Raw genomic sequence first — 16533 nt, 5'->3', positions numbered from 1 at the left:
CCAGGCCATGAAGTTATGGTAACTGTGATGAAAGTTAAGTCACAAGGCAAACATGAGAAAAGGCAAATATAAACACAAAAAGCAAATACCAAGTTATGACAAAATGAAGACAGGTAATGAAATTGGTTCCTCCAATCGCACTAAGCCATTCTCAAAGTGCACACATTCATAAAATCGGTCAAGACAGTTTACATTCTCAATGTTCAGTGTCCTGTACCCCTGTTTTAAAATAAATTTATCTATATAAAGTCATTGCTCTATCAGAGAGGGAGAGTGAAGGACAAATCATGATACTTGAACTAAAAAACAAAACTTCCTCAAACACAACTGAACTCTCTCCAGGGGGAAGCAGAGGAAGCTGCCTCTCCTCCCCTGAGCTTTTTTGAGGACAAACAACTGGCCCTGCCTTCATGCCTCCACTCCGCTAGAGTAATTTAGGCCTCTACTTGGAAGACACTTTTTGAGTTAGAAGTTTATGACCATCAAGTGCAAATATATCACTTTATAGGTGAGGAAACTGACATGCAAACACAGTGCAAATTATGCGGGACCCAGATCTCTGCACACCCAGCCAGTACTCTTGCCATTAAGGAAACAGCTAAACATGCAGACAAATATTTGTGCACAAATAGGCTCACGACAGCATTATTTTTAATCACAAAACACTGAAAATGACCAAAACATTAAAGAGCAAGGGCAAGGTTAACGAATTATGGCACACCCATACAATGGAATATTTATATATCCAATAGCATTACATACATCAAACCTTTTTAATAACATGGCAAAGATTTATAATAAAATATTAAGAAACAAACCTGGATATTAATTTGTATACTATTAATGAAGAAAATAATAGAAAAAAAGACTAAAGGAAATATGCCGAAAGCATATCTCTGGAGAATAACTCAGAACACATGTGACATTTTTGTCTTTAAATTTTATGCTGTTTCTAAATTGCCTATACTGAGAATACATTGCATGTGGATGTTCACACATGGGGATGGCCTGCTTCTTCCTGTACTACTTTATGCTTTAGGATGGTAATTATTAGATAGAAGCCCCAGTGGCTCAAGGTCCATTCAGCATCTTTTGAATTAACAAGAGTCAATGAGTACCTTAATATATATATGCAATAAATTGCAATAGTGGCTCCAGTTCTTCAATCCTCCAGCTATCCATGTCCTTTGCCATGTATTTTGTAGTACCCTCCTACTGTGGACTAATACCCATCTTGGGACTGGCCATGCAATTTGAATTGGCCAATGGGATATTAGCTTCCTAACACAAGTGGAGCCTTACAATGCATTTACAGTCCTGACCAGTGTGTCTCAGTGGATAGAGTGTCAGCCCACACACAAAAGAGTCATTCCTGGTCAACAGCCTATACCTGGGTTGCAAGTTCGATCCCCAGCCCCAGTAGGGGCATGTGCAGATGGCAACCAACCAATCGATGTATCTCTCTCACATTGATGGTTTCCCTCTCTCTCTCAGTCGCTCTCCTTCCCTCCCTTTCTCCCACTCCAAAAATCAATGGAAAAAATATCCTCAGATAAGGATTAACAAAATAATAATAATAACAACAACAACAACAACAAATGCATTTGCACAGCTGGAGTTACACACTTGTACTTTTGCCATCATATGAGAAGGATGTGTTAGAAAAATCTATTGATCCCAGGAGGATGACAGACACACAAAAGAGAGTTACCCCCAAATAAGCCTGGCTAACATCAGCCAACTCTCAGCTGGCGTTAGACATGTGAGTACATCCAGCAAAATCACTCAGTTGCCCCTCACCACCACCAAATCAGCCAGCCTCCAGCCAAGGCTCAGACATGTGAGCTATAATAATAAATGATTGTTATTAAAGCTAGTACGTTTTGCATTTTTTATTATGAAGTAACATAGCTAGTTGATACAATATAATTGAATATATATACAAGAAATTAAATCATTACATCAGAACCTATTGCAACCAAATAATTATACCTCATTTCCATAATAATTCCTCTAAACCATCAATTGTGAACCATATCAATTCATATTTTTCGACTGACTCATTAGGCCTACCCGTTATGTCACAGAACAAATGAGAAGAAAATCAGCCAGTAAGAAACCTGGTGAGAACAAACTTTTTGTAAATTAAATAAGTATGCCTCATCTAAATCCCTCAGCATTCCAGTGGCAGTTGGAATTGGAGAAAAGGGCTTTCATTCTGAACTACTGGGTGTTGGCTTGTACTCTGTCCTTCAGTGGAAATAAATATCAAATCAGAGAAAACAACATGACAAATGTAACCTATGAGGTATGAGGTTAACAAAGGATAGAGTAAAAGCGAATGAGTAGAACATGTATTATAATTTTCCACCCAACCTTATTTTTATTGTTTGGCAAAAAAGATCAGCAAGACCACCATGGCTTAGAACTGGACTTATCCTTAGAGGTTTGGGTTATTTGCTAAAGTACAAAAGCAAATGTCAACACATATACTACACCCTCTAATTTCTAAAGCTTGAAGCTCAGATAAATTGTGTTTAAACGCCTTTTAAGTTTCATTGCAGAAGGAGAATATCACCCAATAAGGTCAGTAGTGCACACAGTGGGGAGTAAGAAGAACCCCTGCCTGTCATCTGATTTCATTTAAACAGCTTCCTGTCAGAGGTCAGAATCAGCCGGCACATTTCCTCAGCATCACCACTCAGCTATCAGCAAGAAAATAAAAACAAGCCACTGTCACATGATGATGAGCAAGTCCTCCACAACCAAGGACAAAATGGAGCAGCGTGAGCCATGGGGCTGGACACCAGGGGCATTCACACAGCAGGGTGAGTAGAGGAGCTGAAGAAGACGTGAAATCTAAGCCAATGTGGAGGCAACACCAAAATGCAAGTCCTCAATCATTTCCATTTGTTCTGCATAAATAAGAAGAGGGGGAAAAAAGATGCAACTCTAAATTAGGAACACATGGTATATGTATAAATGTTATACTATATATGTATGTTATTATGTGTATACTAGTGGCCCAGTGCACAAAATTCATGCACAGGTGTGTGTGTAGGGGGGGGGGGGTCCATCAGCCCAGCCTGCACCCTCTCCAATCAGGGACCCCTTGGGGGACAGTCGGACAACCCTCTCGCAATCTGGGACCACTGGCTCCTAACCGCTCACCTGCCTGCCTGCCTGATTGCCCCTAACTGCCTCTGCCTGCCTGCCTGATCACCCCTAACCTTCTCTGCCTGTCTGCCTGATTGCCCCTATCCCCTCTGCCTGCCTGCCTGATTGCCCCTAACTGCCCTCCCCTGCCAGCCTGATCTCACCACCAACTGCCCTCCCCTGCTGGCCTGATCTCGCCCCCAACTGCCCTCTCTGCCTTGGTCCTCACCACCATGACTTTGTCTGGAAGGAAGTCAGACGGGTCCAGAAGATGGCTGGTTGACCCGGTCTAATTAGCATATTACCCTTTTACTAGTATAGATAGATGATATAGAATGGGATTGCTTAAATGGGGGCGGGGGGGTGGCTTTTTCAGCAGGAGGACAGGCTCTTGGCAGACAAAAATACATAATCCCTATATCTGGACTAATAGCCAGCCATATGCACTATACTGCCAAACTGGTCATTAAAAAATTGAACTGCTTTCTTACACCTTACACCAAACAGGTGTTGCCCTTAAAACCCCTCCTCAGCCCCCACCTTAGGTTCTGCCTAGATTAGGTTCTGATTGGTTGGTTTCTATGCCAGTCAGTGTCAAAAGCTCTGCCTCCTAGGCAGCCATTGGCTCCTTGCAGTTCACCCAGATTTGGTTCTGATTGGTTGGTTTCCATGCCAGTCAGCATCTCTTGGCCTATCTCTGGGCCTCATCAGAGAGGCAGGACTGATCAGCAGCCCCAGCAGAGGCCCAGAGAGAAACAGAGGCAGGGCTGCTGGTGAAGTCCAGAGAGAAAGATCAACAGCTGCCACAGAGGCTGAAAATCAGACCCTGCCTCTCTTTCCCCAGGCCTCTCTCCAGGCCTGATCCTCAGCCCCCTCGGCAGTCAGTGCTGAGTCTCTGCGCCCACAGCATCGGTAGTCAGTGCTAGGTTGCCACGGCAACCTAGCACTGACTGTAGGACTGACTTCCGGTTGGTTGAGCCTTCAGTCGTTTTGGACGTTACGGACCCTGGGATTTTATATATTAGGATACGTGTATATACATGTGCGCGCGTATACATATGTGTATACGTATAGTGTGTGTGCATTCTAAAAAAGAGAAATCACATGTGATAAGTACCACTTATAAGATATACACACATAAATATCCATTTGCTATTTATATAACATGTCTAAAGTGAAAAGAAACTTTTTACAAATTAAACAAATATGTCTCATCTAAGTCCCTCAGCATTTGATAACTGTTTGCTCTTTGAAATTTTTCAAAGGAGTCATCAAATCTTGATCAGTTTTTGATGTAAAAATCTCTTCAAGGAAAAATGGTAAGGCTGGGTTCTAGAGGCTGGAAGAGGGCAAGAATTCAGCGGAATGTGTCGGAATCATATGAAACTACAGCCCACTACACATTCAAATGGAAGTAAGAGGCCTGTCTCCCTGTAGTCCCCTCCTTGGGTGACTTAACACTGAAATAACCTTCAGCAGTGAGTGGCAGGACAGGGTAAAAATAGTAAACACTTAACTGTGAGTATTTACTAGGTGCTAAATATTCTTCTAAGTGCTTTACATATTTTAATTCATTTGATCCTAAGAGTAACGGTGTAAAGCAGGTGCTACTATTACCCCCACTTTACAGACAACAAAGAGATTAAATAACTCACCCAAAGTTATGCAGCTGGTACATGGCAGCCCTGAATTCACACTAAGGCAAACCACATGTACAGCCTGTGCTCGTGGCCACTCTAGTATATTGCTTTTCAGGAAGATGTCAATGGTTAAATACAGCTGTAACCAAGAGTGATTATTCTTCCACTAATGTTATCTTGAGCCCATAATTAGCCACTACAAAAGGTGAAATATTGGTTCTTTCGATGCTGCTTACCTTATTTTATATAGATTTCTAATCTAATCTCCACAAGGTGAAAAACTCCAGGTTAAGACAAACCAATAATAGCTAAAACATTCTGAGTGCTCACTATGCCCAGCCCATTCTAAATGTTTCCATGGAGGCCGTGTGCCCCTGGATCCGGGTGAGCCTGGGTCCCGGGTCTGGGTGAGGCCGTGGGCCCCTGGATCCGGGTGAGGCCACGCGCCCCTGGGTCCGGGTGAGGCCACATGCCCCTGGGTCCGGGGGAAGCTAGATCCCGGGTCCGGGCGAGGCCGTGTGCCCCTGGATTCGGGTGAGGCTGGGCCCCAGGCCCAGGAGAGGCCACGCGCCCCTGGGTCCGGGTGAGGCCATGCGCCCCTGGGTCCAGGTGAAGCTGAATCCTGGGTCTGGGCGAGGCCGTGTGCCCCTGGATCCGGGTGAGGCTGGGTCCCGGGTCCGGGTGAGGCCGTGGGCCCCTGGATCCGGGTGAGCCTGGGTCCCGGGTCTGGGTGAGGCCGTGGGCCCCTGGATCCGGGTGAGCCTGGCCCCGGGTCCGGGTGAGTCCGTGGGCCCCTGGATCCGGGTGAGCCTGGGTCCCGGGTCCGGTTGAGGCCGTGGGCCCCTGGATCCGGGTGAGCCTGGGTCCCGGGTCTGGGTGAGGCCGTGGGCCCCTGGATCCGGGTGAGGCCACGCGACCCTGGGTCTGGGAGAGGCCACGCGCCCCTGGGTCCGGGTGAGGCCACGTGCCCCTGGGTCCGGGGGAAGCTAGATCCCGGGTCCGGGCGAGGCCGTGTGCCCCTGGATCCGGGTGAGGCTGGGTCCCAGGCCCTGGAGAGGCCACGCACCCCTGGGTCCGGGTGAGGCCATGCGCCCCTGGGTCCAGGTGAAGCTGAATCCTGGGTCTGGGCGAGGCCGTGTGCCCCTGGTTCCGGGTGAGGCTGGGTCCCGGGTCCGGGTGAGGCCGTGGGCCCCTGGATCCGGGTGAGCCTGGGTCCCGGGTCTGGGTGAGGCCGTGGGCCCCTGGATCCGGGTGAGCCTGGGTCCCGGGTCCGGTTGAGGCCGTGGGCCCCTGGATCCGGGTGAGCCTGGGTCCCGGGTCTGGGTGAGGCCGTGGGCCCCTGGATCCGGGTGAGGCCACGCGACCCTGGGTCTGGGAGAGGCCACGCGCCCCTGGGTCCGGGTGAGGCCACGTGCCCCTGGGTCCGGGGGAAGCTAGATCCCGGGTCCGGGCGAGGCCGTGTGCCCCTGGATCCGGGTGAGGCTGGGTCCCAGGCCCTGGAGAGGCCACGCACCCCTGGGTCCGGGTGAGGCCATGCGCCCCTGGGTCCAGGTGAAGCTGAATCCTGGGTCTGGGCGAGGCCGTGTGCCCCTGGTTCCGGGTGAGGCTGGGTCCCGGGTCCGGGTGAGGCCGTGGGCCCCTGGATCCGGGTGAGCCTGGGTCCCGGGTCTGGGTGAGGCCGTGGGCCCCTGGATCCGGGTGAGCCTGGCCCCAGGTCCGGGTGAGGCTGTGGGCCCCTGGATCCGGGTGAGCCTGGGTCCCGGGTCCGGGTGAGGCCGTGGGCCCCTGGGTCCGGGTGAGGCCACGTGCCCCTGGGTCCGGGGGAAGCTAGATCCCGGGTCCAGGCGAGGCCGTGTGCCCCTGGATCCGGGTGAGGCTGGGTCCCAGGCCCTGGAGAGGCCACGCACCCCTGGGTCCGGGTGAGGCCATGCGCCCCTGGGTCCGGGTGAAGCTGAATCCTGGGTCTGGGCGAGGCCGTGTGCCCCTGGTTCCGGGTGAGGCTGGGTCCCGGGTCCGGGTGAGGCCGTGGGCCCCTGGATCCGGGTGAAGCCATGCCCCTGGGTCCGGCCGAGACCAAACCAGAGGGAGTCGGACCTGCATTACCACCATTTGTCCACCATCCAGAGCTGAGGGGTCAGTGCCAACATGTACTCATAAGGAACTGGTGGACATTGATATTGGGTCTCAAAAGAACTGTTGGTCCAGAAAGAAACTCACTACAGACTGATTCATCTGCCTGTCAGCATAACTATTATTGCTCGTCGCACATTCAATTCTTATAAGTATATCTCTAGTGACACATGATTTCGCTCATCTAGGGGAAATGATGAACAACATAGACTGATGAACAAGAACAGAACCAGAAACAAGGAGGCATCGATCGGACTATCGGGCCTCAGAGGGAGGATAGGGGAGGGTGGGGGGAGGGGGGAGAGATCAACCAAAGGTCTTGTGTGCATGCATATGAGCCTAACCAATGGTTAAGTTCAACAGGGGGTTGGGGCATCCATGGGGAGGGGTGTGGGATGGGAATGGGGGGATGAGGACAAATATGTGACACCTTAATCAATAAAGAAATTAAAAAAAAATGTTTCCATGTATTAGACCAGCGATTGTCAACCTTTTTCCTCTCATGGCACAATAAACAAATTTCTAATATTCTGCAGCATAACAAAACATGTCTAATATTTATTTAGTGCTTACTAATTGCCAGTCACTCTTCTAAATGCTTACTTAATACATGTTATTAACTATTAATTATTAATTTCTACAACAGTATGAGGAAAGTGTTATTATTCCCATTTTAAAGATTAGAAAAGCGAGGCACAAGAGTTAAGCAACTTGCCCAAGATCCCACCATTCCTAAGAGGCAGAGCCCAGATTCAAATCCAGGCAATTTAACTCTAGAGATGAACCGCTATATTCTGACCATGCTCTGCTTTTAGCACCTCAGGTCCTCCTGCAGATACAGTGGTTATAGTATGAATTAAATATCTGTGGGGCAGAGGATTGACTTCAAAAGATTCATTTAGCAATAAACATTTTTTTCTGAAGTTATGATTCTCACTCATGAATTTCCAAAGTAATTTTAATTGCTAGATAGATGAAAACATTGCTTTCTTATACTAGTCCAGCATTGCAATGGCTAGGCAGACAAAGAAGTCATTTCATTTTTTTTTTTAAAGGAGAAGCATTATTATCCTTTTTACCTATTGGAAAAAGAAAATAAAAGGCAACGCCAAAATGGATAACAAAAAAGCATATATCACAAGCTTGGGCTGTTTAACCCAACAGGTTCTTTCTTCAGCCATCCGTGTCAGAGGACCCAGTACTCTCGGTAAGCAAAGGACTTGCACATCTTTCTCCCCCCGCTCCCTCCGACAGCTTCCCCCCCACACTCCCACCCACCCCCCACCCCACCCCTCACCCCCGTGCCGAATCTACCTCCTCTAACTAAGATGGCTCAGACTAATGCTCTTGTTGGTGGCTCAAACTAAACACGGTGAAGATACAGCTCTTCATCACTCCTCTTTGACTGTCCCTCAGGTCCCACTTCCTTGGGACATTTCAACATCAAGCATCTCCAACACTGCAGACTGGAAACCTACGTCATTATGACTCACCTCTACCCCGTCCTCAGCATACTCTATCGTGTGCAAATTCTGCCCTGGGTTTCATTTAAACATTTCAAAACCCACTGTTTTCTTTGTCACGCATGCTATACACCTTCCCATTTTCCCTGGCATTACTACAGCCATGTACACTTCCCCTGCTCTGCCATCATCAGCCAGGAGACATTGTTTTCTAGTCTCCCAAAACCTTCATCCCACTGTCCTAAGGCCTTGTTGCCCAACCAACGTTGAGTCACTCACTGCCTCCAGCAGACGGTCCCATTTCCCCCAGGCTACCTCATACCAGCAGCATTGCTCATCTGTAGCGCACAGTAGTCTGTTTTCATTCCCACATGTGAAAATAGCTCCATAAATTTAGTTTATCTATACTAAGCCAGCCTACCCCGTCACCCATAGCCCCTGCTAGAAACCTGACTAGCTTAATCAGAAGGAAGATGGTGATTATTTATGTCCCTGATCCTACCTCTTTAGACCTGAAACAGCCACAGTTACAGTCCCTTATCCCACCCCAAATAAAGTTACCTTGACTTGTGCATGGTACAAATACTGTACTAGACCACTTCTGTATTAGTATATGTTATGCTGAGTCTGTTGATATTTTATATATTTTCTAACTTTGTTCTTGTATCATCTGGGAGTATAGGGACCATGTCTAGTTCTCTCCAAACAGCCTTAGTTCAGCACTACTATGTTTTCTCCTTAGAAAGAAGACTGCAATTAAGGAGCAAAGCAAATGAATACCTAGCCTCCCTATTTAATTACAAAGAAACATGAGTAAGATAGAGTAACTCGTGGTGAGACGCAAGACTTGGTCATTCAAATATAAGCTTGTATTCCTCAATCAAAGCATAGAAATAGCCACAGACATTTTACATTTTACTTGGATGTTTCTGCTTATCTCTTTATAACTTCCTTTTTTTCCCCAAACAGAAAACCCTGCCTAGCATCTGGTTAACAGCCATAATCACGGGGAGAAAGGGTTGGGCTGGATGCAGGGTGTCTTTCTGGTACTTTTGAAGGCCGGGCCCACATTCCTAGGACTGGCTCCTGTGGTTGCTGAACCACATGAAGTTCTTTAGCTCGAGTGTTTCAGAAAAGTCTACAAATTTAGCTCTGAAGACAGATGACTCCTATGTAATCTTAGACCAGTGTTTCCCAGCTTTTTTTTGTTTGTTTGTTCAGACTTTTTTGAGATCTGAAAAAAAAAGTTATAATATGTTCTCAACAGAAAAACTGACACATGTTGATTGCCCAAAATTTTGTATACTATTTTAGGGGTCTACAGTCCATCTGGTGTCCATGATGAGATAGTAGGGTATGAACATCTCATATATTTAATGCCCTGTATAAATGGCTTAGGGTTCAAGGAGAGAGGGAGAGGAAGAAGGGAGAGTTAGCAGAGAAAGAACAATGAAGGAAGAAAGGAAAGAAAGAATGGTTAGAGTGGGAGAGAGAAAGACAGGGTGGAAAGAAGAGGAAGAGGGAGGAAAAAGAAAGAGAAAAATCCTTATCAACTTGGAGAGAGTCTCTACTCAAACTTTATCTTATCACTTTGCTTCAGGCTTAGAAGCAATTATAAAAGAAGTAGAGGCCCAATGCATGAAATTCGTGCACGGGTAAGGTCCTAGCCCCTGCCAGCTGCCAGCCAGGGCCTTCCTTCATTCCACACCATCCCCTGGTGGTCAGCACACGTCATAGCGAGGGCTCGAACTCCTGGTTGGTGGAACTCCTGAGGAGACACTTTGCATATTAGGCTTTTATATATATAGATTGCCTTTAATCTAAGTAAAATTAGACAAGATGATCTGATTCACAGGCTTTCCTAGTTGTGATGAAATACGCACTATCATCACTAGAAACAAGAACTCCTAGTTTTTCTTAAGCTGTTTTCCCAATGCAAGAGGTGAAGAATGTGAACTTTAGTGGGAACAGCAGTTTTTAAGTGTTGCCTAAGGAACCATCCTCCTCCTCCAACAGGTAAGTGATCTGCCTGACAGAGCACTTGGATCGAGAGGGATCCTTGTGGACTGATCCTCCCTTAAGGGGGATGTAGAATGGGGTTCAAATGAATAAAATAATTCGGTTCCCAAAAATTTGGCCATCCACAAAATGCAGAAAAACAACTGAAGCTAAGACCTAGACCAAGCTGTCCTGAGCAAGTTCCCCATCCATTCATGCCCACTGCCTGACTCACACACCCAAATGGTTCCTTTCCATGGTTGTTATCCCTACTAATAAAAGTGCTTTTGCAGGCATAGGAAGGTAGGTTTTACTCAGAGGGAAACTGGCAAATAATGAAGATGAACTGGGGGTCAGAAACTGTACAAAATATATCTGACATGCTGTACCTGTTCTCAGCAAAGTACTAGCACAACCTATTGCAACACTGGATCTATAAATAGAGCATGGGGCTGATTGGTGGAACTGAAGGATGTGTGCTTTGGCCTAATGATTAGACAGGCTTCCTGGAAAAGATGGGCTGATTATTTCTCCTCACACTGAGCCGTTCACAAAGGTGGCACGCAGAGTTCCATTACCTTGCATTTATATTGATTAGAATTTAAAAACAAAGAGATAGTCCACCTGAAACTCATATTATATTGTATATCAACTATAGCTGAAAAATAAAAAAAAAATTTTAATTATATTCTCCAAACCCTTCACTGCATTAAAGCTTGTGAAATAGCCACAGAATAATAATAATAATAATTATAATAATAATAGTGTTATCACAGAAGAGAAAGGGACCCTGAACTTTCAGAAATCTGCTTATTTTCATTCATTTCACCAGGGATCTTTTACCATCACCAGGGTTTTAACTCTACTCACCACTTCAAGGCCCAGATAAATTCTGCCTCATTTAGGCAACTTCAATGTGCTCTCTCCTCTCTATTTTCAAAGCTTCATTTCCTCCTGGGACATTATTCACATCTGATTAAGTGTGTGGGTACCTGGCATTTCCATGAGGCTCTGAGCTACACACAGGGAAGATCTAAATGTTACTGTTGCATCCCATAAGAATCTAGGTTGGTACCTGACACACAGTAGGTGTTCAACAAGCATGTAGACTTGAAGGGGATAGTTAGTTTGCTAGATCGGTTAGGTCATCTCTAATCTGCATATTCCAGAATGGCAAGGGCTGCAGAATGGCTAATTGCACAGATGTTAATTATCTGAATACAATTTAAGTATTGTACTTGCTGTTTCCTTTGCCAAGAGGCCTTTCCTTGAGCCTCACGGTTAGTTCTTTCCTGCATCTCCTGCTGATCTTTGCTCAAATGTTACCTTCCAAGAAAGACCTTCCCCAATTATCCTATTTAAAATTTCAACACACCCCTGCTATCATTTGAATGTTTGTGTCCCTCAAAATTAATATATTGAAATCATAACCACCAAGGTGATGGTAGCAGGAAGTGGGGCCTTTGGGAGCTGCTTAGGTCGTGAGGGTCAGAATGAGATTAGTGCCTTAAGAAAGAGACCCACAGAGCTCCAGAGCTCCTTCTGCCAAGTGAGAATAGAATTTGAAGTCTGCAACCAGAAGAGGGCCCTCACCCAACCCTCCTGAAACCCTGATCTCAGACCTCCAGCCTCCAGAACAGTGAGAAATAAATTTCTATTGTTTATAGGTACCCAGGCTGTGGTATTTTGTTATAGCAGCTTGAATGGACTAAGACATATACACCCCCAACACAGGAACTACCTATCCCTTTTTCCAAATTGTTTTTCTGGATATCACTGATCATCATCTATTATACTGTATGTCTTACTTTTAATTTTTCTTATTCTCTATTCCTCACCTCACATCATAGAATGTAAATTCTATGGAGCAGAGATCTTTATACTAGTAAATTATATTTACTCCTTTACTCACTAATGCTTAGAAAAGTCCCTGGCAGGTTAAACACAAGATAGATACTCAATAAATAGCTTTGGAGTGAAATTTAAAAATGAATCATAAAGCATTAATAAAACACCCACCTCTACCTGGCACTGATTCTATTGAAGACACTGCACCTAATCAAATACATGTAGCCCAGTGGGTTGGCACGGTCAGGGAGCAAGCAGTGCATGAGAGAGCAGAGTAGGTGTCTTGCATACCTTTGTCCTTAACAAGTCCAGAACCACTAGAGGGATGAAAAGCTACACTGTAAGGCACAGATAATATGTGCTAAAGGAGTTCAGACCCAGAAGAAATCACTTTACAGACATCACTGCAAGAAGTGTGGTAGTCAGCTTCTGAGATATCCCCGAGGTTTCCTACCCTTCTGGCATTCACATCCTTTGTGGCCTCCTGCCACAATGAATCAGGACTGCCCTATGGAGCTGACAGAAAATTTCCAGGGCTAGGTCAGAAAAGGTACCTCAGCTCCAGCCTTGGTCTCTCAGATTCCTCACTCTTGGGAAGGTGGCTGTGCTCCCCACTAGACCACCAGTGCACCCCTCATTCTTTGGGAAGCCAGCTGTCATGCTGTGATGACTCTCAAGAAGCCCAGGGACAGGAACCAATTTACCAGCATCAAACTACCAGCTATGTGAGTGAGCCTCCTTGGAAGTAGACCTTCTAAACCTGGAGAACTCTTCAGATGGCTGTAGGCTTGGCCAACATCTAATTTCAAACTCATGGGTGATCCTGAATGAGAACCACCTAAGTGAGCCACTCCTGAATTCTAAAATCCACAGAAATAATGAGAGGCAATAAATGATAATTATTGTTTTCAGCCATTAATATTGGGAGGTTTATTACACAGCAATAAATAACTAATACAAGAGGTCATGGAAATGACTTCCACAAAGGAAGTAGGGCTTAAAACAGAGGCTTAAAAAGATTGTAGAAATAACAGGCAAAGCAGAAAAGCAAGTATGGGGAGAAACCATGAGCAAAGGCAGGTACGAATGAAACCACACCCACACAGAACCTCAGGATGGGAACAAATCTAAAGGACATTCGTACCTTTCATCTAATGTTAAAGTTCATTCTTAAAATAATAAAACGAAGGCAAGCATTGCATGAATTTATCTAAGCTGAAACTCAGGAGAAGGTTGACTCCCTATAATTCTCCTCCATGTAGTGATACAAATGAGGAGTATTCAGTCACAACAGAGACCAAGCACATTCCTGAGTCTGAATTCAGGTCACTCCTTAAAGTGATTTAATAAGAATTGAGGGAGGAGGAAGAGAGAGAGCAGGAGAAAGGGAGGAAAAAGAGGAGAAGCAAAAGAAGCAGAAGAAGGAGGAAAAGAAGGAAAAAGAAGAAAGAACAACAATTATAGCAACTCCACAACAGAAGAAGAAAGAGGAGAGAAGGAAGGAAAATATTGATTAACTGAAATGCTATATAGTGGGTATTGTCCTAAGTTCTTTAAATATATCAGCTCATTTTACCCTCACTACAACTCCACATCTCAAATTATTTTAGTTCTATTTCTTCTTCCCCCACCTCGCAAGAGACCTCCTCTCACCCCATTCTCCTGAAAGTACACAACTACAGAGAAGGATTAAGTCATCATGGACCTAACCTCTTTCCAGGAAAAATCTGAGCACATAGTCAAGGTTCCAGCAGGGTCCAGCCAAGAAAGAATCCACTCACAGATTTGGGGCATTCCCTTCCCTGAGGATATAGTCAGATTTCCTAGACTGCTGATCAGTACACCTCTAGTCAAAGGAAGAACGTATCTGAGATGAAAAAGAAAAAACCTACAGCATTCTCTATCCCAAGAAATCATGTTTTACTGCCCAGCGTCGGTTCTTCCAGAGGCCAGTGGTAGATCTTGGAACCCCTCCTGGAGGAAGGATTTCGCCACAAAGGTAACCCCCTATTTGAAGAAGTAGATACAGGTATTTGCCTTTAACCAAAGGGGAGCATGGGGGAACTTGTTCTGTAGGGAGTCACTTTCCAAAGATTCTGCCATATGTTCAGTGGTATGAGGAGGGGAGGAACCCCAGGTCAAGGTCAAGCCAGAGGAGGTGGCGTTAGTAAGCATTCCCCTCCACACCATCCTCCCGTGAAAAGAGGGTATATGCTGAACTAGGATTAGAGAATACAGTTTTTAAAATTTACTTAAAAGTACTGAAATAGCTGGTTATACTTCTGAGAAAACAAAACATAGAAAATTAATTATAAAAGGTATATATACCTTAGAGAGTCTGGAAGATAAGGCATGTACCAATTAAAGGCCTATAGAGTAATGGTCTTCTTACTCTATGAGACCAGAAAAACAAGACCTTCAACAAAGACCATCCCAATGGCATTGATGATGGATATGAAAGGGTCACCATCAAGGAAGTCTAGGAATGATCACCAAGATCTCATATACATGGGGCTCAAAAGAACATGCTGGAAGTGGACGAAGAGGATGCCCAAGAAGCTTCTATGGAGAAGAGTAGTCATAAAAACTCTTTCTCATAAAAGGATGACATGGAGCATTATGCTAAGCGAAATAAGCCAGTCGGAGAAAGATAAATATCACATGATTTCACTCATATGTGGGATATAATGATCAACATAATTTGATGATCAAGAATAGATCCAGAGACAAATAGCAGGGGAGGGGGGCGGTTAGAGAGCAACCAAAGGACTTGTCTGCATGCATATTAGCATAACCAATGGACACCGACACTGGGGCAGTGGGGGCTTGCCTGGGGTGGGAATGGCTGGGGCGGGGCGGGGGGGGGGGGCGTCAAGCAGGGCAAAAGGAGACATATGTAAAACTTTAGAAAGGCCTTGGACTCTTGAAACAATGGAATTGATGGAATTATCAACCAGATAGGCCATCCTGGTTTGTAAAAGGATGCTTTGCTGCCCAATCCACGGGATCACAGAAAGCAATTACTATCATTTAGTTATAGCACGTTCCCAGAGAACACAGGCAGGGGTAGAGAAATGTGCCCTGTGTCTCTCTGCATTTCCCCACAACCCAAGCACAAAGCTGCACACAGAGTAAGATGTGGCTACCGCGGGTGCTGACAGTACTATAACCCACACTCCACACCCTCAAGTTGCTCCGAGTCAAAGGTGCCAAGGCCCCTGCTCTGAGTTTACCATCATTGAAGCTGTCACTGTTGGTAACATGGGTGAACGGTGACTGGGCCCGCGGCTCCTCACTCAGAGAATAGCTGTGCTCGGCCTGGATGAGAGGTGCTGGGGATGTTGGCGATGGCTCCACCTCCATCGACACGCTCTTCTCTGAGAGGAAAGGGTCGTTCAGCAGCTGACCCAAGACGTTCTGGGAAAACTCATCCAGAAGTTCTGAGAAGTGCTGCAAGAAACACAGGAGGAAGAACTCAGTTTCTCTGTACCATGATCTGATATTTACACACGAATTTGAAAGCAAATATATCATCCAGAGCTTTAATCGAAGTCACTGTGATACAATGTCCAGTTATCTATGGCTGCACAGCATACTACCCCAAAGTTCAGTGGCTTAAAATGCCACAGTTTATTATTTCTCACCACTTGGTGAGTCGACTGGGTGGGTGAGCTGATTTCTTCTGGGTTCCGTGATAGAACCATAGTGAGCTAGAAGGTTGGCTGGGGGCTGGGCTGGGCCAGGACAGTGGACACCTGGGCTTTTTGCTCAAAGAGGCTTTCTCAGGCTGGAATTGCTCACATGGTGGTAGAAATGTTCCAGGAGGGAGCAAAACAAAGCTGAATGACCTCAGAAGTCACACATCATCCCTCCCTCCACATTCTTTTGGTAAAGGCGAGTAACACGGCCAGCCCAGATTCAGAGGGTAGGAAAATAGATTCCACCTCTCAATGAAGGAATGGCAAAGTCACACTGCAAGAGAGTGTCAGCATGACTCACAGGGGCCATCACTGTAACTCCCTACCACGATCTGCACTGGGAAGATTTTAAAATAGCTGTCCTGTTGTGAATAGCGAAGTGCCAAGTTCAAAGGCATCAAAGGCAGCACCCCTCTATTCTCCCCACCACCTGGGCTTTGTTCATCTACATTTTTTCCTTAATTTGTTTTTATCCCCCATTTCCAACACCACCAACTGTCTAGCCTCCACCATACCATGAAGATGATACAGGAATAATCTATAATAATAAAAGTGTAATATGCTAATTAGACCAGATGTCCTTCTGGACGTCCTTCTAGA

General features: G+C 45.8%; 1 protein-coding gene across 1 annotated transcript in view; it reads right to left on the bottom strand.

Annotated features, from left to right (window-relative positions):
* CREB3L2 (cAMP responsive element binding protein 3 like 2) overlaps window positions 1–16533 on the bottom strand; it is a 115392-nt gene that overhangs the window by 33429 nt on the left and 65430 nt on the right. Inside the window, exon 2 of the mRNA XM_079786206.1 lies at window positions 15469–15685. Coding sequence (XP_079642332.1) covers window positions 15469–15685 — 217 coding nt within the window. The remainder of the gene's footprint in view (window positions 1–15468; window positions 15686–16533) is intronic.

This window comes from Cnephaeus nilssonii (assembly GCF_951640355.1).
Source record: "Cnephaeus nilssonii genome assembly, chromosome: 12".
NCBI lineage: Eukaryota > Metazoa > Chordata > Mammalia > Chiroptera > Vespertilionidae > Cnephaeus > Cnephaeus nilssonii.
This window is presented reverse-complemented; position numbering and strand designations above follow the sequence as displayed.